The sequence below is a fragment of the Bufo bufo genome, chromosome 1, assembly GCF_905171765.1.
Source record: "Bufo bufo chromosome 1, aBufBuf1.1, whole genome shotgun sequence".
Classification (NCBI taxonomy): Eukaryota; Metazoa; Chordata; class Amphibia; order Anura; family Bufonidae; genus Bufo; species Bufo bufo.
The window spans coordinates 793,207,531-793,229,926 of NC_053389.1; the positions used below are offsets into that span (position 1 = coordinate 793,207,531).

The following is a 22,396-nucleotide window of genomic DNA, read 5'->3' on the forward strand; positions in this document are numbered from 1 at the left end:
CCTGGAGGACACCAAAGAAATAGTGGACTCTAAAATAAAGAAGGCCCAACGAAAACAAAAACAGGACTTTGATATGCATGCACATGCTGAACCCTTACAGCCTGGAGACCAGGTCTAGCTAAAAAGCAATCACCCTGTAAGCAAGCTAGATAGTCGCTGGGAGCGTGAGCCATATACAATAGTCACCATCCCCTCATCGGAGGTCTACGAAATCAAGAGAGAGGATAAAGGTACTCAGCGAATACATCGCAACCGGCTCAAGAAATGCCTACAGGAACCTGTTCAAGAGCAGCCAAGAGTAGAGAATACATCACCCGAGCTGCCATTATCTTCAGAAAGTAAGACTCCAACAGAGTTGCCTTCCATTCTTGACCCCCTTCAGTGGTTACTCCAGCCTCAAATTCGAGTGCTGATGCCAGTTGCTGAGACTACTCCAAGTCAGACAGCTGATCCTCCTGCACAAGTCCAGGACTCTTCTTCTACCCCTGGAGACTCGGAACTGCCCTTGCAGAGATCCCAACAGACCAATAAAGGTAAACCACCTGCCCGTTATTGGGAATTCTTTGAAACCAGTGTTTAGCTACAGAGACAATAGGAGCCAAGCCATGGACACATTTTGACTGGTAAGAAACATTGCCTACTGTCTATTGTTGACATTCTGGCCTTTTTCATCTATCCTTTTTGTGCCTGGACTTAATTGACTCCATCTATCAGCCAAGCTATACCTCATGTTGGATTACAATAGATTTTTTATATATATTTTTTGTGTTACAGTTCTGCAACATTACAAGCCAGCACCTAAAGAAAAGACTCTAACGTATACCTGAGCTCTTTGTGACTTATACTTTTGCACTTATTTTACTTCAATCGTTACAGGTTATGCAACGTTAAAGCACTTATGCCCATTGTGTGTATTCTTCTCCAGGTGCCGCAATGTGATTCTATGCATTTTTTGTGAAATTGCACTTAACTTTTAAACTTAGCCAGATCAGTAGCACCTTTCTTTTGTGTCACTTTTCTTTATAGCTCTGTTCTCTTTAAACGGACTGCCTCTTTGGACGCCTAATACAAATGGCCTATTCCTGGTGTCATAACCTGGGTACCCAGGTAGAACAAGTGGTAAGTCCCAAGGCAGTTCCAGCAACTACAAGGATAACCCCGCTGTTTTGGGAGTGGCTGGGGGAATAATATACCCCTCCTTCCTACTACACCCCCATCCTGTCATGTCTTCCAGGAGTTCCATGGGATTATTATACCCTCCTCCTGTGATATTGCCAGAAGCGTTGGGAGAAGTATACTCCTTCTCCTTCTGTACCTTTGCCTAAGGCCTAGCGCACCGCCTTAGAGCCATCTAGCTACCCATAGTCATCATAGTGACCGTGCTATAAGCCTTAATTTCCAACTTTGGTGCAGACAAGGGAATACAGGATAAAGCCACCCTTCCATTTGCAAGCATTTCATTACACAATGGTGGGATTACAGAGTAAACACCCCCCCCCCCCATGCTTTCTTTGGTATTAGGATCCAAAATACTAAAAAATTCAGTCAGTAATGATTGCTTAGTGCAGACCGTTGGTTACCTGGTTATACCGAGAGGGAAACTGTTAATAAGACACCCTACTCATGCGGGCAGGAACCTTTAGAGTAGCCGTTATGTGTTTGTCTTTATATGTCTTTATGTGTACTTCATGCAGCACTTTTTATTTATTTGGGTACCCCAGAGCTTGTTCCTCTTATCCTAAGCACAAGCCGAGGGCGGCTTGACTCAAAGTAAGGGGGAATGTAACACCCCAGAGTTGTGTTACTACACGCCTCTACCCCGCTACTATCTCCTAAGAGCCTTTATAATGTCATCAGATGTAATTTATATTATGTCATCCACAAATGTGTATACAAATCTATGTTAAATTCAATTGTTCATGTAATTAGCCTGGTTACCAGTAGGTGGCAGCAACTCATTGGCAAGGATGAACTTTGATCTCTGGGAGCACCAGTAGTACTTCGCGGTGACGTCACACGCACAGAAAATCCTGGACGCCGAACCCATAGTCTGCTCCCTCGCACCACGCAGCTACTGGCCGGAGCAGTGTGAATGCTAGCAGGTGAGCAGTGAAGTTTTTTCCTCTCTTCACACCCCTCTACACACAGGAACGGGAACCGTGCAAATATTTAAAGAACTTAGACTATTTCTCCAGCCCACATCCAGAGAAAAGGTAATTATCATTGCGGTGATTAATTCATTGGATTGTCAATGATATCCATCTTTTACTATAGCGGAATATTCATCCAGCCACTGTATTTTATGTGTCACATTTCTACCTACCAGCGCCAGTGTAAGCTTTTACCGTAAGGTAAATCAACATTTAATCATTGGCAAGTGCAGTTTAGTGAATCTGAGCTGGAATGGATTATTCCAGCTTAGCCCCCCTTCTGGCCCCACATCCTGCATTCTGGGTGGAGAAGGAAGTTAGAATCAGTGTAGCCTCCCCCTGCTAGGGGAAGGCTGTGTGATAGTGTCCAGGAGATCCCCTTCATAGGGAAGACAGCAACGACCTAGTCTCGGTTGAGACTTGGCCATATACCCAGCTTGAGCACCTTCAGCTCAGCTGGATGAGGAAAGCAGAAACTACAGACAACCTCCAGAGTTCCAGGAAGAAAGCATACCCTGAGAATCCATCTGTGAGTTAAGTCCAGAGTCCTAGGAGAAGCTTATTCCTCCTCAGCTAGTCTGTCCCCACACAGCAGAAGGTACCAGATAAGTGCAGAAGCTAACCCTGCCACAGAGCTACCAAGCAGATGTTTTATCCTGCAAGCTTCACATTTAAAGCAGAAGTACTCATTCCTGCCAATGATTGCCAAAACCTGCTGGGACCAAGAGACCAAAGCTGTATACCACTTGGATGCAACCCATTCCTGGTCACTGGCCATAGACATTAGCCATCAACAGTCGGTCTATGGACCCAACACTTTAGTCCTCCTTCATCTCCCATCAGTGGATGTTGGAGGAGGTCTTTAACTAAAGAAGTCCAAATCCTTTATCCTTCTCTGCATGATAGAGCCTGAAATAAGTCACAGTAGTAGCCACGACACTCACCTGTAGGAATCATGACAGACAGTGCGGTGGTGGAGGCCGACTTGATCACCTTTCCTCCAGTTCTCCTCCGTTCGCTGTCCCCGGAGAGGTGCTGGTGACGAGCTCTGCGCAGGACAAGGTCATTGGTGGCGCGGGGAGAGGAGTCTGCATCCACTTGTGTTTGTGATTCTGAAGATTTGTCTACATGGGAAAGACATAGACGAATTACATCTGGTAACCCCCTACTGTCATGTCTCCCATTATATTAGATTTATTGGGGGGGGGGGGGGGGGGGGGAGGGAATCGCTCACCTCCTTCTAGCTCTCCCAGGGGGATCTTACTCTGACCAAAGTGAGTCCCGCTGCTGCTTTTTACTCTGCTCTCTCCTTCTCCTTCTAGAGGAGCCACAAACCGAGCCGTATCCACCAAAGCAGAGAAGCGGCGCCTGGCTGCTAATGGGGGACTAGAGTCAGCGTCCGCGGCATCTGAGAAATGCTTCCTGCAATACAGATATTCAATACATATGTAGCTTAACTCAACCCGCAGCAAAAAGCAGTTCACTGCCCCGTATCTAGTTACCCAAGAAAAGGTAGAGTGGCACCCCCTGTCAGTTCTGTATATGAATTGCTGCATCCAGATGCTTAAAGGGGTTTTCCAGTACTAGAATATTGAAGTCCTATCCTCAAGATGGATCATCAATATCTGATTTATGGGGGGTCTGACTCCTGCCACAGCGCTGAGCAGCTGTAGGAAGAGGCCACGGCTCTCTGGTGATCGCTGAGGCCTCCTCCCATGCCAGTGATGCCATGTTCATCGGTCACATGTCCTGGGCACAGCTGAGTCACACTGAAAAGGGATTGCCTGGGTTGCGATACCAGGCACTGCCACTATACAATGTACAGAGCTGTGATTGGTATCCTGTGAGGAAGACGTGGTGCTCACCATCTTCCACCAGAAGATATGGCAGAAACCAATGGGGCATGATGGACTCCACTGTCTACAATGTGGACCACCAGGTTTTCATCATGGTGTCAGAAACTGCGCCAAAGCTTCCATACGGAGATCTGAACAAGCCCTTATTCATTTTTCCCTGCACTGATACATTGTAACAAACTATCGCGACAGGAGAGAGAGAATACGCTGCCTTATCTAAGCTCGCAGAGGATTGTCTATACCGGATACAACTGTAGCAAACTAACGTCTTTGTTACGTAAAGTATTACGGTATGGCAGTACGCGGCGTGGAAAATCCCTGACGAATCCGGATCAAAATTCCATGCTGTTTTTCATGCAGATTTTAATGTGCTTTTTAGGCCTTTCTCTGATTTTAGTGGGAATTTCCAAAAATGAACAATCCATGTGCAGAATAAAAAAAGGCGCTGTGCGGATTTCCCATGGCAGATGGATTGAGAGCGGGCTGCGTACGGAGAAAGAAAACTCGCCATGTGGACAGGGAATAAGCTGACATACTGTGGATATGACATCCGCTCCGCAGGTCGGGTTATGTGTGGATTCCGATCTCATTCACTGTGCTGTATAGATGGTGGATTTTCTGTACGTGTTTCCGCAGCGTATACTCCCCGTGTGGCCATAACCTTAGTCTCTGTTCCTATCTGCACTGCGGTCTCTGTTTAGGAACCATAGCACAGTGCCCGCTTCGTTCTATGGCAGATACCACCGGTGCCTGATGGGACCCACTGACTTATAATGGGGTCTGTCGGGTTCGGTCATGGTGTTGGTCAGCAGTACGGCACACACTTACATTTCCGGAGACACGGTCCTCCAGCAGCGATCTCTCAGGGTGACCCCGCCAAGGGTCTCTCTCTTGCTCGTCCTCTCAGACCGCTCTTGCTTGGTGGAGTCTTGAACAGTGCTGGAGGGTTTTTGCTCCAGCTGGGACAGCTGCTCCATGCTACTGTAAACCTATACACAGGGAGAAATCCAATGAAGTACCTGAAACCGTCTTAAAGGGGAATCACATAACCTTAACCCCTTAACGCATAATCACATGCATGTGCATGATCAGCATTACGGGGATGTATGGAGTGTGCTCACATGCTGGTTCGTTCCATACATGGCGGGTGCCAGCCGTATAGTACTTCAGGTACCCGGCCGCAATGACGCTCAGAATCTGCTGTCAATAGCAACCCTGGCATCTTTGGGGTTAGACAGGGGGAGGGGGCTCCCTTTGCCTTCCAATCGGAGCCCCATGACAGCCTGGGGCGCGGTGGAGGTTCCCAGGTCTGTCATGCTAACTATGCCGTGCCTGAGGCACAGCTCAGTAGGTAGTCTCTCAAGATCCCATAGACTTGCAATAGTATTATAATGCAGTCTATGGGACAGGTGATCAGAGGATCCCCTGTTCGAGTCCCATAAGAGGACTAAAAGTTACTGTATGAAAATTTAAAAAATAAATAAATAATGAAGAAAGTTTAAAATATTAGAAATGACCCCCTTTCCCAATTTTACTTATAAAAATAAATAAACAATAAAAAAATAAACATAATAGGTATCGTTGCATCAAAAAAAGTCCAAACTATTAAAATATCAAAATATTTTTCCTGCACGCTGTAACAGGAAAAAATAAATAAATATTTTATATAAAAATTTTATAAAAAGTGATCAAAAAGTCATATGTAGCCCAAAATGCTACCAATAAAACAATAAAAAGCTAATACAGCTCTATAGATGGCAAAGTTAGAAAATGGCCATACAAAGAAAATTAGTATTTTTTGAAAAATAAAATAAAAACGACACAAATTTCATCGTATTGAACTGCAGAAGGACATCATGTCATTTTTAATATCAAAACCCAAAAAACCTTGGCAGAATTGGTGGGGTTTCTTTTCAGTTTCACTCCACAAAGATTTTTTTTCCAGTACAAGATATGGTAAGTTAAATGACAACTGGTCCCACAAAAAAATTAGCCCTCATATGGCTATGTGAATGGAAAATTTCAAAAAAGAATGGCTCTTGGAATGTGGGGAGGAAAAACTGAAAACGCAAGAATGAAAATGGACCGTTCCTTAAGGGGCTAATCATAAGGGGGGCACTTACTTTGCTGAATCTTGGAGTACAGGATGAAAACTGCCTGATCTCCACAGAGTCTTCATCATTTGTATCGTCTTCATCATAGGAATTAATATGCTGATAACGATCTGAGCGAGCTGCAAAGGCAAAAAATGGACACGTGGTACACTGACTTACACAGCAGTCACCAATAGGTGGCGATAGGGAGGCAGGTTTCTGAAGGAGACCTATTTTGCATTGCTCTAAAGACTCCCTGCTTTCTGCTGGATCTCCACAAGGTGAGTCAGTAAGTAGCTTTTAAAGGGGTAGTCCGGTATTTCAAGTTATTCCCTATCGACGTGATAGAAGATAACTATTACCACTGATCATGAGAACAAGGACCCTGCAGAACCCCCTATAGTGAATAGAGCAGCAGGTCGAGTCTGCACCCTATGGCACTGCCAGAGATAGCAGAGTAAAAGTGCTTGGGTACTTCTGCCAGGCCATAGAGATTAATAGAGCAGCAACGTGCATGCGTAACCTAATGCTCCATTCATTTCTGAGGTCCCAGTGAGGTTCAGGGTCCCTGTCCTTGATGCATCCCTAAAGAGGCCCCTAGTGCCCAGGCTTGTCATTGCTCATGCCCACCCTGCCCGATCACCACTGCAGGTGTCACTGGGTGCATATTATGTTATTATACTCACTGTCAAAGTAGCTGGTGTCATCCTCAGCCTCCAGGTGAGGAATGAACTCTGCCTTCTGCCTCAGCAAGCCATTCCAGTCCAAGTCTGTGAAAAACCTGTGAGCCTTCACCTCAATAGCTCCCCCTGGTGGGTAAAAGTGGGAAAAACTGGTTAAATGCACAGTTCACACATTATACTGGTTTCTGCACCGAATAATCTAGATAGATGGATCGATAGATAAATAGATAGATAATAGACAGATATGATAGAATAGATATATGATAGATAGATAGATAGATAGATAGATAGATAGATAGATAGATATTAGATAGATACATATGATAAAATAGATAGACATTAGATAGATAATAGATAGATAATATTAGATAGATAGATAATATTAGAGAGATACATAATATTAGATAGATGCGTCTGGTTCCCGTTTCCCTGTCGACAGGACTTTGTTTTCCGTCTTGCATAACGGGAACCAGACGCATCCGTTTTGATTCCCATAGACTTCTATTAGGACGGAGCAAAACGAAATGCCTCTTAAAGGCGTCCGTTTTGCATTCCGTCATAATGCAAGTCTATGGGCAGCAAAACGGATCCGCCCTTCCGTCTTATGGATTCCGTTATGTTCCGTTATAACCCTGTTATATCGGAAAGCCATAACGGACTCCATAACGGTAGTGTGAACCCACCGTAAATAATTAATGTTATTCCCCAAAGATTCCCCCCCCCCCCTTTCAGGTCCCAAGGGAGATCATGTGTCCACAACCGTCTTCCGTGTGCTCCTCTGTAGGACGGGTGATGATCACTACTGCTCACAGTGTAATAGCAGCTGTATACAAAGCAGAGCTTTTCCGGATTTATCTATGCCTGCCCAGTAATCTGGAATGTCTCCTAATTCCGCATCTGCTACACTCCATTGACGCAGGATTATAAGGATTGTGCTTTAGAAGGTTTCGCTTTGCAGGATACAGTCTTTGGGATGACATTATGAGGGGTAGTCTCTGGTGAGAATCTGTTGACATCTGTGGTTGATGTGGAGTACAATTATCAAAGAGGTTAGTATATGGCGACACGTCTCACCTGTCCCCAGTCTCAGTAAGGGGTCCGTCTGCAGCAGGCTGGAGATGAGGTTCTGGGCATCTGCTGGCAAGGCTTCCTCACCCTCTGGCCAGACAATGTCATCTAGAGAAGAGAGAGCACAGACATGCTGTAATGGTGGCATCAATAATAGATGTCCGAATGCTCAATGGATCTACATTTATTACTACAAACCCACAGAAATGTGATCTAAACCCGTATGACCATGAACTCTTCCCACCAGAAAGGGGTTGTGTTATCGGTAAAATCCCTATCAGGACATGTGGTTCTACTGCCCAGGACCCTCTATCATACATAGCAGAGAAGAGCTGAAAATGGGCCCCATGTAATAAGCTCATATACTCACCACTGATCACCTGACCAAACAGCTCTTCGGGGGTGTCGCCAAAGAACGGGACACAGCCCACAAGGAACTCATACAAGATAATGCCCATTGCCCACCAGTCGACAGGTTTTCCATAACCCTGACGCAGGATCACTTCTGGTGCTATGTACTCCGGGGTCCCACACACCTGAAAGATTTACAAGGCAAATAAAATTAGGAAGTAGCTATTTCCTGTAGAATAAGATGACCTAAAAAGGAAAGAGCTATGTGACAGGGAGTCTGCACCTCCCAGCACAGGGTGACATAGACAGGAGGGAGGAGCTATGTGACATGGAGTATGCCCCTCCCACCACAGGGTGACACAGACAGGAGGGAGGAGCTATGTGACATGGAGTCTGCTCTTCCCACCACAGGGTGACACAGACAAGAGGGAGGGGCTATATGGCATGGAGTCTGCTCCTCCCACCACAGGGTGACACAGACAGGAGGGAGGGGCTACGTGGCATGGAGTCTGCCCCTCCCACCACAAGGTGACACAGGAGGGAGGAGCTATTTGACATGGAGTCTGCTTCTCCCACCACAAGGTGACACAGACAGGAGGGAGGAGCTATGTGACATGGAGTCTGCCCCTTCCTACCACAAGGTGACACAGACAGGGGAGAGGAGCTATGTGATATGGAGTCTGCCCCTCCCACCACAGGGTGACACAGACAGGAGGAGGAGCTATGTGACATGGAGTCTGCTCCTCCCACCACAGGGTGACAAAGACAGGAGGAGGAGCTATGTGACATGGAGTCTGCCCCTCCCACCACAGGGTGACACAGACAGGAGGAGGAGCTATGTGGCATGGAGTCTGCTCCTCCCACCACAGGGTGACACAGACAGGAGGGAGGAGCTTTGTGACATGGAGTCTGCCCCTCCCACCACAGGGTGATACAGACAGGAAGGAGGAGCTATATGACATGGAGTCTGCTCCTCCCACCACAGGGTGACACAGACAGGAGGGAGGAGCTATGTGACATGGAGTCTGCTCTTCCCACCACAGGGTGACACAGACAGGAGGGAGGGGCTACGTGGCATGGAGTCTGCTCCTCCCACCACAAGGTGACACAGGAGGGAGGAGCTATTTGACATGGAGTCTGCTTCTCCCACCACAGGGTGACAAAGACAGGAGGGAGGAGCCATGTGACATGAAGTCTGCTCCTCCCACTACAGAGTGACACAGACAGGAGGGAGGAGCTATGTGACATGGAATCTGCTCCTCCCACCACTGGGTGACACAGACAGGAGGGAGGAGCTATGTGACATGGAATCTGCTCCTCCCACCACAGGGTGACACAGACAGGAGGGAGGAGCTATGTGACATGGAGTCTGCACCTCCCACCGCAGGGTGACACAGACAGGAGGAGGAGCTATGTGGCATGGAGTCTGCCCCTCCCACCACAGGGTGGCACAGACAGGAGGGAGGAGCTATGTGACATGGAGTCTGCCCCTCCCACCACAGGGTGACACAGACAGGAGGGAGGAGCTATGTGACATGGAGTCTGCTCCTCCCACCACAGGGTGACACATACACATGACACTCACTTGTTTGTCCAGGAATTCTCTCGCTTCACTTTCAACATGTCCTTCATATAAATTTGTAGTGTGATTCATAAGCCCCATCTTGGATAGGCCAAAATCGGTCAGCTTGACATGACCCATTGACGTTATTAAAAGGCTTTAAGGACATAAGAAGAAGAAGAAGGTAAAAGACATTAAGGCACGAAGACAGACACCACAGGAAGAAACCTGGGTGCAAGGAAGTTAGTATACAAATGACGTGATCCATCCTTCTGCTGACACAGTCTGGGTGCTGGGCATCTACTGCCCAATAACCTCATATTAAAGACATGGGGCAGTGTGCCCCGAGCAACCAGTCTGTCCCAAATGACTGAGCTGGACTGGCACTGTACTGTCAGCAGAGGACGTATATGTGGTATAGACTAGGACTCACTTGTCTGGTTTCAGATCCCGGTGAACAATGCCGTAATTATGTAGATACTCCAAGGCCAGGACGGTCTCCGCAAAATACAACCGTGCCAACTCCAGAGGGAGAGCGCCGATGTGTTTCAAGAGAGTGGCGCAGTCACCCCCTATCAGGCATAGAACATAAGGCGGGAAGACAGGGAGTGAGAGATGAGGCCTGGGGAGGTGTACCCCAAACTACGTCTTCATAAGAGGTGTGAACCCACAAAAAGCTCCCCCTCTCCAGTGGCAGAGGCACAACTTCAGGGGTCCAATGCAAATCTAAAACAGGGCTCCCACCTACCCTGTGCCAGTTATAACATGGGTGTCTTCTTATGTGGCAGAGGGGGACAATGGACTCCCAAAGGTATTGGTGGTAACAATCAAGGCTAGGTGCCTCTATTTTCATTTTGTCCCATCCCACCACCACAGAGTACACCCCTGATCACATTGTGTCTCAGAACATGGCATATGGCCAGCAGAAACAATATATCTCCATTGTTCCCATTAACGTTGTGTAATTCCACAGATGTCTCCAGATGTCTGGACGTGCAGGACGTTCTGTCTCTCACCTTCTACATATTCCATGACCATGCAGAGGTGTCGACGAGTCTGGAAAGAACAGAACATGCTGACCACAAATGGATTCTGTGCAAACGTCAGGATGTCTCTCTCAATGAAGGCCTGGTGCACCTGGTTCCTCAGCAGCAAGTTCTGCTTGTTGATCTTTTTCATGGCAAATCGTTGGCGTGTTTCCCGATGCCGGACAAGATATACTGCCCTGTGGAGGGGGAAGGTGGGGAGAGACTATGAGAATCACAGGTCAACGTCAACTTGTAGCCACATCTAAGCTGGGTTTACACAAAGGAAGAGTGAAACACATAGAGGCAGAGCCTGGGAGCTAGATCAGTGTATACCAGCATCTTCTGGCCTTGCCTCTGCTGCCCCTGTAGAACGGGACATGTCTTGGCCATGATATTTAGGCATTATAAACATAAAAATACCCATTTATGTTACACATATAAGAACTATAATACAGTTTTTTTTTGTCTTTTTACATCTTTGTAGCAGCCAAAATCTGTGTCCTGAATTTTCTAGCACAAGTCAATTGCTGGGTATAAACAAACCTCCTGTCTCTGAATCTATACATCTTCTTCCACAGTGCAGATAACCTGAATGTTTTCATCCTGAGCTTTGTTCATATCTAGTTTGGGCAGTCCATTCTTCCAACATGATGGACCCATCACATGAAGAACGTCTAAGGAACCCAGCAGACGCCAGTGATTAAAATGGGATCCATGGGGTTTCCGATGTGGTGTCCATTATTTTACTGGACAAAATACCACAGCATGCTGTCTGAACAAAACCTTACACTGCGAATAGTAGACTGTATCCTAAAACTGAATTAGACCAGTTTCACATCCGACATGGCCGATCCTTCTTTCCTCTGATAGCAGACAACAATAGACTGTTGGGCTGCTGTGTCATACACATGAAGTCACCAACCAGTTCCGCAAAAAAAAAGTGGTTTGGGGTGACTTTTGCATAAAAGTATGATAAATTTTTGTGTATATGTTTTCTAAAACATAGAAGCCAGGACAAAGGCAGAAGTTCCAAAACTAATTCTTATATACAGACCTTCATCTTTCTATGTACAGATCAACAACCCTGGTCTGTCCTGTACTATGTGGGGTCATTTCTGATCCACTCACCCATAGGCGCCATTGCTGATCAGTTTAATGGTTTCAAAATCGCTCTCCTGTGGGGGTCTAATTGGCTTTGAGGCTCCTTTTCCCTAAAAAATGTAAGAGAATTGGTTAAACAGTGTGATACACATGTTCATTTGGAGGCCTTCGAGTAGTCAGTGAAGTGCCATACACAGCTTCTCACCTCTCCAGTATCTTCACTTTCTGGTGTGTGTGTCTCCAAAGTAAGAGGTTCTTCAGCAGCTACCTCTACAGAAGAATAAGCTTCAATTATATTTTAAACTGCGTAGGACACCACAATGATGGGGATCATAAAAGTCACATTACCTGGGAAAGGGTCTCTTGTGAGCCCCAGCTGCCGGAGGATGTACCGTGGTATGTCTGTCTTGAGGTTCCCTTCCTTCACCTGGTCTTCAGCTGCTTCCAGCAAGTGATAAAACTCCTCGGGGTTGAACTCCTGTGAATAAAATTTTCTTTAAATGGCTTGTCCCATTATCAAACATTACAATTCTATGTTAAGATCACATTTGGAATCATGTAACTCCTTAAATGCTTTGAACACCTTTGGCTGTATTTTTCTTTAAGATTGCATTTTACTTATTTTGGGCTAAAAATCTTTTTTTTTGTTTTTTCAATTGGTCTTTATTAAAAAGTTTCTGCCATTTCTGAGATACAAGGGTTAAAAATCAGTCTGTTTGCAAGCTGCTAGTTTCTGTTTTCATTTAATCCCATCATCTGTTGATTCATGTGTAGCTCTTATCCCTGATCTCCTGACTTGAAGTTTATGAGTGATTATGAGTTAATGAGATCCGAAATAAGAGCTAAAGATGATGAGTTTCAAGGAAAACAGACTGTGACAGCTTGCTACCAGACTGAAAAAACGATATTTTTTGGCCAAAATGAGTAATATGCAATGATAAAAAAAATTGCCCCAAAGTTGTCCATAGTCTTTAAAGAGTTTCTCCAGAAGTTTACTTTTTATACTGCATGGAACTGGCTACTGCAGTGGAAACAGTGCTGCAGTAACCAGCTCTATCCACTACACAGTAGATGGCGCTATACAGTTCCAGCGCCGACTTCTGGTGCCAGAGCTATCCCACATGAGCTGATTGGCGGGAGAGTGGGTGTGTTTTTTTTTTTTTTTATGGCATTCACCATGTGATAATTTTGTAGTTCCGGTCGCTTTTAGTTCTACCAGGGGCTTTGACCATGTATGATCATAGTTGTCCATATAATACACTGTAGTGCTTCTGTATTACAGTGCAATATGCTTGTCAGTGTAACACTGATAGGCATCCAATAGGTAGATGGCTGACCTGGAAGCCATTGTTAGGCCCCTGGCTACCAAAGCGTTCGATCCGCACCCCGCGACCTTATCAGGAGGGAAGAGCGTGATGGGTGACTCCCTCTGAGTAGCCACTTAGAAGCTGCGATCGCTCTTGATCATGGCATCTAAGAGGTTAAACAGCCGCTGTAGCGTCAGAGTGTCAGATGTAATATGCAGGTAACACCTTGTGCTGATGGTGCGGGCTCAGCTCCTGAGCCTGCACGATCGCAACACAGTACATGTATGCCAGATCGTACAAACCACTTACAAGCAGCGTTTTCCGTGCTGAAAACCACAGCAAAGAAGGGTTTTTAAGGGTGTGAAACTGTGGTTCATTTAGTGCACATTTTTCATGTCACATGCAGCACAGCTTTCAAGTCTCTTTCATATTATGTCACGAGATATCAGATTTGACATGTCACATGCCATAGTTTCTGCACGCAGGTGGTTACGCGTGAGGCTAAATCCTGGTGCAGATCTGCTGCAGAATCCAAGGGTCACCCTCAGATATCTGCCACGGAGTACACATCAGAAAGATCTGCCACGTGAACATACCCACAGCCCTGTGCAATATAGAGGTAGTGAGACACATCATACATTGTATTTTATAAAGAATAGCAAGGGTTAAATGATGCAGCCATTAGACGCCTGTCACCAGAGATGAACGTAAAAGACATTGGCATTATGAAGCCATATCCAGATGCTGCAGGAAGGCATTATGAAGCATTGACGTCAGACGTCACTGGGGAAATACAGCTAGACTCGGATATAATGGATGCTGCAGCTTGTGGGATTATAATTGAAATGTCCCCTCAAGAAAGCCCCGGGAGTAGTTATTTATTACTGGGAGCCCTGCAGAGGCATCAGAAGCCACATCCTTACATAAAAAAGGAGAGGAATAGCAGAAGGTCGTAGAATTTTAATAGAAACAATGCACTTTCGATTAAGAGCGGGCACAGGAAGGATGAGGGCACAATGGCCGGCACTGCTGATGCGCAGGGGTGAGCTATAGGTTTACTCCTACTTACACAGTAATCTGCATGGAGTTTGTCTTTTCTCTTAATAGGTACAATTGTAAGCACTTGTATATTAGTGCCAAACCATTAAAGCAGCTATGTAAGTGGGTGGGAGAAGCAGGACTCACAGGCTTTGCCTACAAGTCAGAAGTGGAGGCAGGACTCACAGGCTTTCTCTATGAGTGGGCAGGAGAAGAAGGACTCACAGGCTTTCTCTATGAGTGGGCAGCAGGAGCAGGATTCACAGGCCTTCTCTATGAGTGGGAGGAGAAGCAGGATTCACAGGCCTTCTCTATGAGTGGGAGGAGAAGCAGGATTCACAGGCTTTCTCTATGAGTGGGCAGGAGAAGCAGGATTCACAGGCTTTCTCGATGAGTGGGCAGGAGAAGCAGCACTCACAGGCTTTCTCTATGAGTGGGAGGAGAAGCAGGATTCACAGGCTTTCTCTATGAGTGGGCAGGGGAAGCAGGACTCACAGGCTTTCTCTATGAGTGGGCAGGAGGAGCAGGATTCACAGGCCTTCTCTATGAGTGGGAGGAGAAGCAGGATTCACAGGCTTTCTCTATGAGTGGGCAGGGGAAGCAGGACTCACAGGCTTTCTCTATGAGTGGGCAGGAGAAGAAGGACTCACAGGCTTTCTCTATGAGTGGGCAGGAGAAGGATTCACAGGCCTTCTCTATGAGTGGGCAGGAGAAGCAGGATTCACAGGCTTTCTCTATGAGTGAGTTGAGGGAAGCAGGACTTTGAGGCTTTCTCTATGAGTGGGTGGGGGAAACAGGACACACAGGCTTTGCCTACAAGTCAGGAGTGAAAGTAGGACTCACAGGATTTCTCTATTAGTGGGTAGGGGATGCAGGACTCAAAGGCTTTCTCTATGAGGGGGTAGGGGAAGCAAGACTCACAGGCTTTCTCTATGAGTAGGCAGGGAAACAGGACTCACAGGCTTTCTCTATGAGTGGGCAGGAAAAGCAGGACTCACAGGCTTCCTCTATGAGTGGGAAGGAGAAGCAGGATTCACAGGCTTTCTCTATGAGTGGGCAGGAGAAGCATGACTCACAGGCTTTCTCTATCAGTGGGTTGAGGGAAGCAGGACTTTGAGGCTTTCTCTATGAGTGGGTGGGGGAAACAGGACACACAGGCTTTGCCTACAAGTCAGGAGGGAAAGTAGGACTCACAGAATTTCTCTATTAGTGGGTAGGGGAAGCAGGACTCAAAGGCTTTCTCTATTAGTGGGTAGGGGAAGCAAGACTCACAGGCTTTCTCTATGAGTAGGCAGGGGAAGCAGGACTCACAGGCTTTCTCTATGAGTGGGAAGGAGAAGCAGGATTCATAGGCTTTCTCTATGAGTGGGCAGGAGAAGCAGGACTCACAGGCTTCCTCTATGAGTGGGAAGGAGAATCAGGATTCACAGGCTTTCTCTATGAGTGGGCAGGAGAAGCATGACTCACAGGCTTTCTTTATGAGTGGGTTGAGGGAAGCAGGACTTTGAGGCTTTCTCTATGAGTGGGTGGGGGAAACAGGACACACAGGCTTTGCCTACAAGTCAGGAGGGAAAGTAGGACTAACAGAATTTCTCTATTAGTGGGTAGGGGATGCAGGACTCAAAGGCTTTCTCTATGAGGGGGTAGGGGAAGCAAGACTCACAGGCTTTCTCTATGAGTGGGCAGGGAAACAGGACTCACAGGCTTTCTCTATGAGTGGGCAGGGGAAGCAGGATTAATAGGCTTTCTCTATCAGTGGGTGGGGAAGCAGGACACATAGGCTTTCTCTATAAGTAGGCAGGGGAAACGGGACTCACAGGATTTCTCTATCAGTGGGTGGGGAAGCAGGACACACAGGCTGAGTCTATGAGTGGGCGACGGATGTAGACCTCACATGCTTTTTATATGAGTTGACACGAAAAGCATGATTCACAGGCTTTCTCTAAGGTTACTCTTAGTATTTAAGCAGCTTTTTATAAGAATATACCAAAACCATAAAAACTGTCTCCAAGCTCAGTATCCTCCCCCTTACCCTCCTACCATATGTTTATCTCAGATAGGAGATCTCACAAATCTGCTTTAAATCACTATAATTTGCACCTTTACCAGGTACCTAATGAATAGTAGCCCCAAATATTGAGGAGTAAACAAAGATCCAAATTCCACCAGTGTATTGTAAAATTATGCCCTAATCTGCTTAAATACAAGGTCAGACTCATCAACCCACCAAGCATTCCAGTAGTCGGGCCGGCCGCGAGATGATAATAAGCAGATTCTTCATCAGCTGGGCGATGAAAGCCACTTCTGATCCTTCCGAGCGCTCCACTGCCTGTAAATCACAGAGAAGGTTTTGCATTGTCTTTAATCCTTCTCATTTTATCACTGAGGAATAATCCTTTAATATTGAGCTCAATGTATAAACAGTATGCAGTTTGCTCCTACACCCCCCCTAGTGGTGGCTGCAGGCAGACAGAATGTTATTACTGCACATAAGCAGATACTCTGTATGACACTGACTGATATAAAAACAGCCAAGCATGCTCACTACCGCTATCCCTATAAGGTGGAATTCCCATTTAAGGTTAAGGCCTCCTGCACACAAAGGTTTTTTTTTTTCCGTTTCCGTTCCGTTTTTTACTTTTTGTATACGGAACCATTCATTTCAATGGATCAGCAAAAAAAGTAAGGTACTCCGTATGCCTTCCGTTTCAGTATTTCCGTTCCGTTCAAACATAGAACATGTCCTATTATTGCCCGCAAATAACGATCCGTGGCTCCATTCAATTCAATGGGTCCGCAAACAAAAACGGAATGCATACAGAATGCATCCGTATGTATTCCGTATCAGTTCTGTTTTTGCGGAACCATCTACTGAAAATGTTATGCCCAGCCCAATTTTTTTATGTACTTACTGTTTAAACATTATTGTATACTTCCGTTTCCGATCCGCAAAAAAATGGATCACAAACGGAAAGGAAGCGGAAACACTACTGTAAAACGGATCCGTGAAAAACGGACCGCAAAATACTGAAAAAGCCATACGGTTGTGTGCAGGAGGCCTAACCCTCACAATATTCAAGGTTCCCTCAATCAATCCTCTCTGTGGTATCTTACATCCTGCAGCAGCTTGTCCAGGTTGTCCTGCAGCTGGTAGAAGTAAGTACTGGTGATCATTCCCTCAGTGCTCCGTGTCAGGCAGTCCCTGGCGAGTTCCACGATTTGGTGGTGGATAAAGTTCAGGACTCCGTCGGCCAGAGGAAGAACATTTTCAGGTGAGAAGTTGGAGATAAATACCCGGAGTCTGTCCTCCATTTGAGCTGTAGCCTGGAGGGAACAAATATGTTGCTTTTTACTATGCATTACATGCGGGTGTAAGAAGATCACACCTATGGAAATGAATTGGCCCCCAATTACTGAAATAAAGCGGGAAAATATTTTTCTATAGATATTTTAAAATCTTCATGATGATCTACTATAATGTGTGGGGTAGATGGATATAAGGAGTAAGATTCAACCCATTCAGTTTCACTAGCACCAACAGGCCAACCATGGTTTGGTCATTGGAGGTCCAATTAGTGGAGGGCCCCTCCATTGCCCGTATAAGTGCCTGTGCCTGGTACAGTGGCATAGCCATTTTTACAGTCAGGGGTCCAATGGGTCAGATCCATATAGAATCCATTTATGTAGGATATCAGAGTTAATAAAGCCTTGTAAACACCTTAGGCCCCAGTATTTCATGTTCTTGGGATCATAGTCGGAGTTCTTATTTAGGTACAGTGATATGCAGATAATGACAACAATTGCTAGAAAGACACTTCCATCCTTACCTTGGGGAACCTCTCTTTGTACACATGGTTCATCATCACGATTTCATTATCATAAGAGGAAGGAGATCTGCCGGGACTGGGGACAGAAAACAGGGTGAGATATAACATAGAGAATACATGGCAACTCCTACACTTATCAGTCCAATAACTTGGACTACTGTATGTCAACTGTTTATCTCGTTATAGTCAATGTTCATTCATAGTCAGTATATAGGCTGCAAATAGCATTGAAGGCCTTGGTTGTGATGCCGCCCTAAGGGTCCTACATGGTAGCAACCTGGAGGAATAATCATCAGGCACCATAGAACCAAGGCGCTGACTGACCTTAAACTTCGAGATCGTGGCCTGACTGCAGGTGACCTGCGTCCACCGTCATCATCGGGGATACTCTCTGTACTGCCAAAGTGCTTGGATAGAAAGTGGAGCTCGTCCAAGGTGGGCTGGAATGGTAGCTGGTGAAGGCGTTCCTGAGAAGAGGAGGAGGACTGCAAGGAAGAGGGAAAGGCCAAGAAAAACACAGAAGAACGTGGGTTAAAGAGGAAAGAACAAAGAAGACGAAAGTTTATGAGGAAGGGAGCCATGATGGAGGGATACACAAAGGACTGACAGCAGCAAACAGACAAAACAGATGCACATGTCCTCAGACACAACATATGGCTGTCACCAGTCGTCTCTGATCTCTCTTGAATGGCTTTCTATAATGATTTATCACTAAATCAAAGTTGAATTTTGATTTGGGTATAAATCAGCTTTGAAGATTGTTCAGTAGAGGTCAGAGAGGGTCTGGAGAACACAGCCTTCTCTCAATATATAGAGCTGGTCAGTGTCGGAACTGCAAGGAGGCGACTGAACGGGAAGTACTGCCCAACAAGAGAACGTGGTCAGTGTGGGAACTGCAAGGAGGCGACTGAACGGGAAGTACTGCCCAACAAGAGAACGTGGCTAGGGTGGGAAACGCATGGAGGTGGCTGAACGAGAAGTACTGTCAATGGAGAGAACACACTTAGTGTGGGAACCGCATGGAGGCGGCTGAACGGGAAGTACTGTCAATGGAGAGAACACAGTTAGTGTGGGAACCGCATGGAGGGGGATGTATTACCCAACAAAGGAACACAGTGAGATAGTGTGATCTCGCAAGTAAAGCCGCTGTCTCTTCTCACTCCTATTGGACAGTGTCAGAGATGCTGCCCGTTTAGTCATTCATTTTTACATGGTGCTGCCTATTGGCATATTGGCCACCAAAAATAATGAGGACCATAATGAAAAAATGGAGACAACTAGGAGGAAAAAGAAAAAGCAATGTACTCTGCAGAGCCTAAGGATGTAAGATACATAACCAGCCTGATGACAGGCCCTGTTTAGCTCCAGGTCTAGGCAGGAGGTCTAGAGCTCTGATCCATACAGAGAGATTTTATACTCAGCAAAGAAGGTGTTGAGTGGTGGACATTCACTTTCAGATTGGTCGAAACTCACCGATACAGTAGAGCTTGGAGTATTCGTCCCATATCCAGATGATGGAAGTGAAGCAAGGGACCAGCGGCGGCCATCTGTCCTGCTGAAAGATTATGAAAAATGATGTAATAAACACAAAAAAACCTCTAACTGTCCGTGTGTTGCTGGATATATTTCTGGTGTCAGCCGTCACGGTTCTGAGTAGCTCATGGGACCTGGCTCGACCAGCAGGAAATGCCTGCTCACCCAATCATTAGCTGAGGCAGGTCACCTCAGCATCCAACCAATGGATAAGCGGGCATTTCCTGCGTATTGAGCCCGGACCAGGAAGTAGACACCAGCAGAAACCCAGTGATTATCAGAGAAATAGCAATAGAGGATCGGTGAGGGTGAACATCTCTTCTTTTATTTTATTTTTTATACCACTTTGTGTAAAAACAACAACTCCCCCTTAGTATACTATGAACCTACATTACCTGCGTGAAGATGCAAATGAGAAGTGAGCGGCTGCACTGGGGGAAAAATTCCGAGGACTATCCATAGGACTTCCCCCTGAAATGAGACATAGGGTAAGAGATGGTCATGATGTCCCTTCATGACTGTGTCTTCTGTGGCTACAATATAAACAAGATGTATAACTTATACCTGCTGTACATATATAATTATTTACAGGAGATGCCCAGGTTATACCAGCATGGTCCATAACACTATATACAAGAAGATGTATAACTTATACCAGCTGTACATATATAATTATATACAGGAGATGCCCAGGTTATACCAGCATGCTCCATATCACTATATACAAGAAGATGTATAACTTATACCAGCTGTACATATATAATTATATACAGGAGATGCCCAGGTTATACCAGCATGCTCCATATCACTATATACAAGAAGATGTATAACTTATACCAGCTGTACATATATAATTATATACAGGAGATACCCAGGTTATACCAGCATGGTCCATATCACTATATACAAGAAGATGTATAACTTATACCAGCTGTACATATATAATTATATACAGGAGATGCCCAGGTTATACCAGCATGGTCCATATCACTATATACAAGAAGATGTATAACTTATACCAGCTGTACATATATAGTTATATACAGGAGATACCCAGGTTATACCAGCATGCTCCATATCACTATATACAAGAAGATGTATAATTTATACCAGCTGTACATATATAATTATATACAGGAGATGCCCAGGTTATACCAGCATGCTCCATATCACTGTATACAAGAAGAAGTATAACTTATACCAGCTGTACATATATAATTATATACAGGAGATACCCAGGTTATACCAGCATGCTCCATATCACTATATACAAGAAGATGTATAACTTATACCAGCTGTACATATATAATTATATACAGGAGATGCCCAGGTTATACCAGCATGCTCCATATCACTATATACAAGAAGATGTATAACTTATACCAGCTGTACATATATAATTATATACAGTACAGGAGATACCCAGGTTATACCAGCATGGTCCATATCACTATATACAAGAAGATGTATAACTTATACCAGCTGTACATATATAATTATATACAGGAGATACCCAGGTTATACCAGCATGGTCCATATCACTATATATAAGAAGATGTATAACTTATACCAGCTGTGCATATATAATTATATACAGAAGATACCCAGGTTATACCAGCATGGTCCATATCACTATATACAAGAAGATGTATAACTTATACCAGCTGTACATATATAATTATATACAGGAGATGCCCAGGTTATACCAGCATGGTCCATATCACTATATACAAGAAGATGTATAACTTATACCAGCTGTACATATATAATTATATACAGGAGATGCCCAGGTTATACCAGCATGGTCCATATCACTATATACAAGAAGATGTATAACTTATACCAGCTGTACATATATAATTATATACAGGAGATACCCAGGTTATACCAGCATGGTCCATATCACTATATACAAGAAGATGTATAACTTATACCAGCTGTACATATATAATTATATACAGGAGATGCCCAGGTTATACCAGCATGGTCCATATCACTATATACAAGAAGATGTATAACTTATACCAGCTGTACATATATAATTATATACAGGAGATGCCCAGGTTATACCAGCATGGTCCATATCACTATATACAAGAAGATGTATAACTTATACCAGCTGTACATATATAATTATATACAGGAGATACCCAGGTTATACCAGCATGCTCCATATCACTATATACAAGAAGATGTATAACTTATACCAGCTGTACATATATAATTATATACAGGAGATGGCCAGGTTATACCAGCATGGTCCATATCACTATATACAAGAAGATGTATAACTTATACCAGCTGTACATATATAATTATATACAGGAGATACCCAGGTTATACCAGCATGGTCCATATCACTATATACAAGAAGATGTATAACTTATACCAGCTGTACATATATAATTATATACAGGAGACAAAACTGCTCCACCCAGCTTTCCTCAAGTATAATTGTGCAGCTTCCATCTTCCCTGGTATATAACCTTGCATATTCATCCATGTATACGTTTTCTGCAATTTTAATATAATTGTGCTTAGTCCTATACAGTGCTGTGCTGCCCATAATTATTCATACCCCTGGCAAATTTTTACTTAAAGTTACTTTTATTCAACCAGAAAGTAATTTTTTGACGGGAAATTACATACTGTAGGTGTCTCCCAAAACATAATAAGACGATGTACAAGAGGCATTATTGTGGGAAAAAAATAATTCTTAGCTTTTATTTACATTTGAGCAAAAAATGTCCAGTTGGCGTAAAAAAAGGAGAAGCTTTCAACCCAAAGAACACCATCCCCA

General features: G+C 44.8%; 1 protein-coding gene across 1 annotated transcript in view; it reads right to left on the reverse strand.

The window, feature by feature from the left end:
• MAST1 (microtubule associated serine/threonine kinase 1) overlaps positions 1-22,396 on the reverse strand; it is a 100,619-nt gene that overhangs the window by 9,842 nt on the left and 68,381 nt on the right. The window contains exons 7-25 of the mRNA XM_040416017.1: positions 19,992-20,067; positions 19,537-19,618; positions 18,388-18,548; positions 18,064-18,139; positions 17,351-17,560; positions 16,464-16,565; positions 12,240-12,369; positions 12,097-12,161; positions 11,919-12,001; positions 10,779-10,987; positions 10,196-10,334; positions 9,787-9,919; positions 8,221-8,386; positions 7,857-7,958; positions 6,786-6,908; positions 6,130-6,239; positions 4,835-4,995; positions 3,385-3,572; positions 3,095-3,274 (exon numbers count right to left, since the gene is read on the reverse strand). Coding sequence (XP_040271951.1) covers positions 3,095-3,274; positions 3,385-3,572; positions 4,835-4,995; positions 6,130-6,239; positions 6,786-6,908; positions 7,857-7,958; positions 8,221-8,386; positions 9,787-9,919; positions 10,196-10,334; positions 10,779-10,987; positions 11,919-12,001; positions 12,097-12,161; positions 12,240-12,369; positions 16,464-16,565; positions 17,351-17,560; positions 18,064-18,139; positions 18,388-18,548; positions 19,537-19,618; positions 19,992-20,067 — 2,496 coding nt within the window. The remainder of the gene's footprint in view (positions 1-3,094; positions 3,275-3,384; positions 3,573-4,834; positions 4,996-6,129; positions 6,240-6,785; positions 6,909-7,856; positions 7,959-8,220; positions 8,387-9,786; positions 9,920-10,195; positions 10,335-10,778; positions 10,988-11,918; positions 12,002-12,096; positions 12,162-12,239; positions 12,370-16,463; positions 16,566-17,350; positions 17,561-18,063; positions 18,140-18,387; positions 18,549-19,536; positions 19,619-19,991; positions 20,068-22,396) is intronic.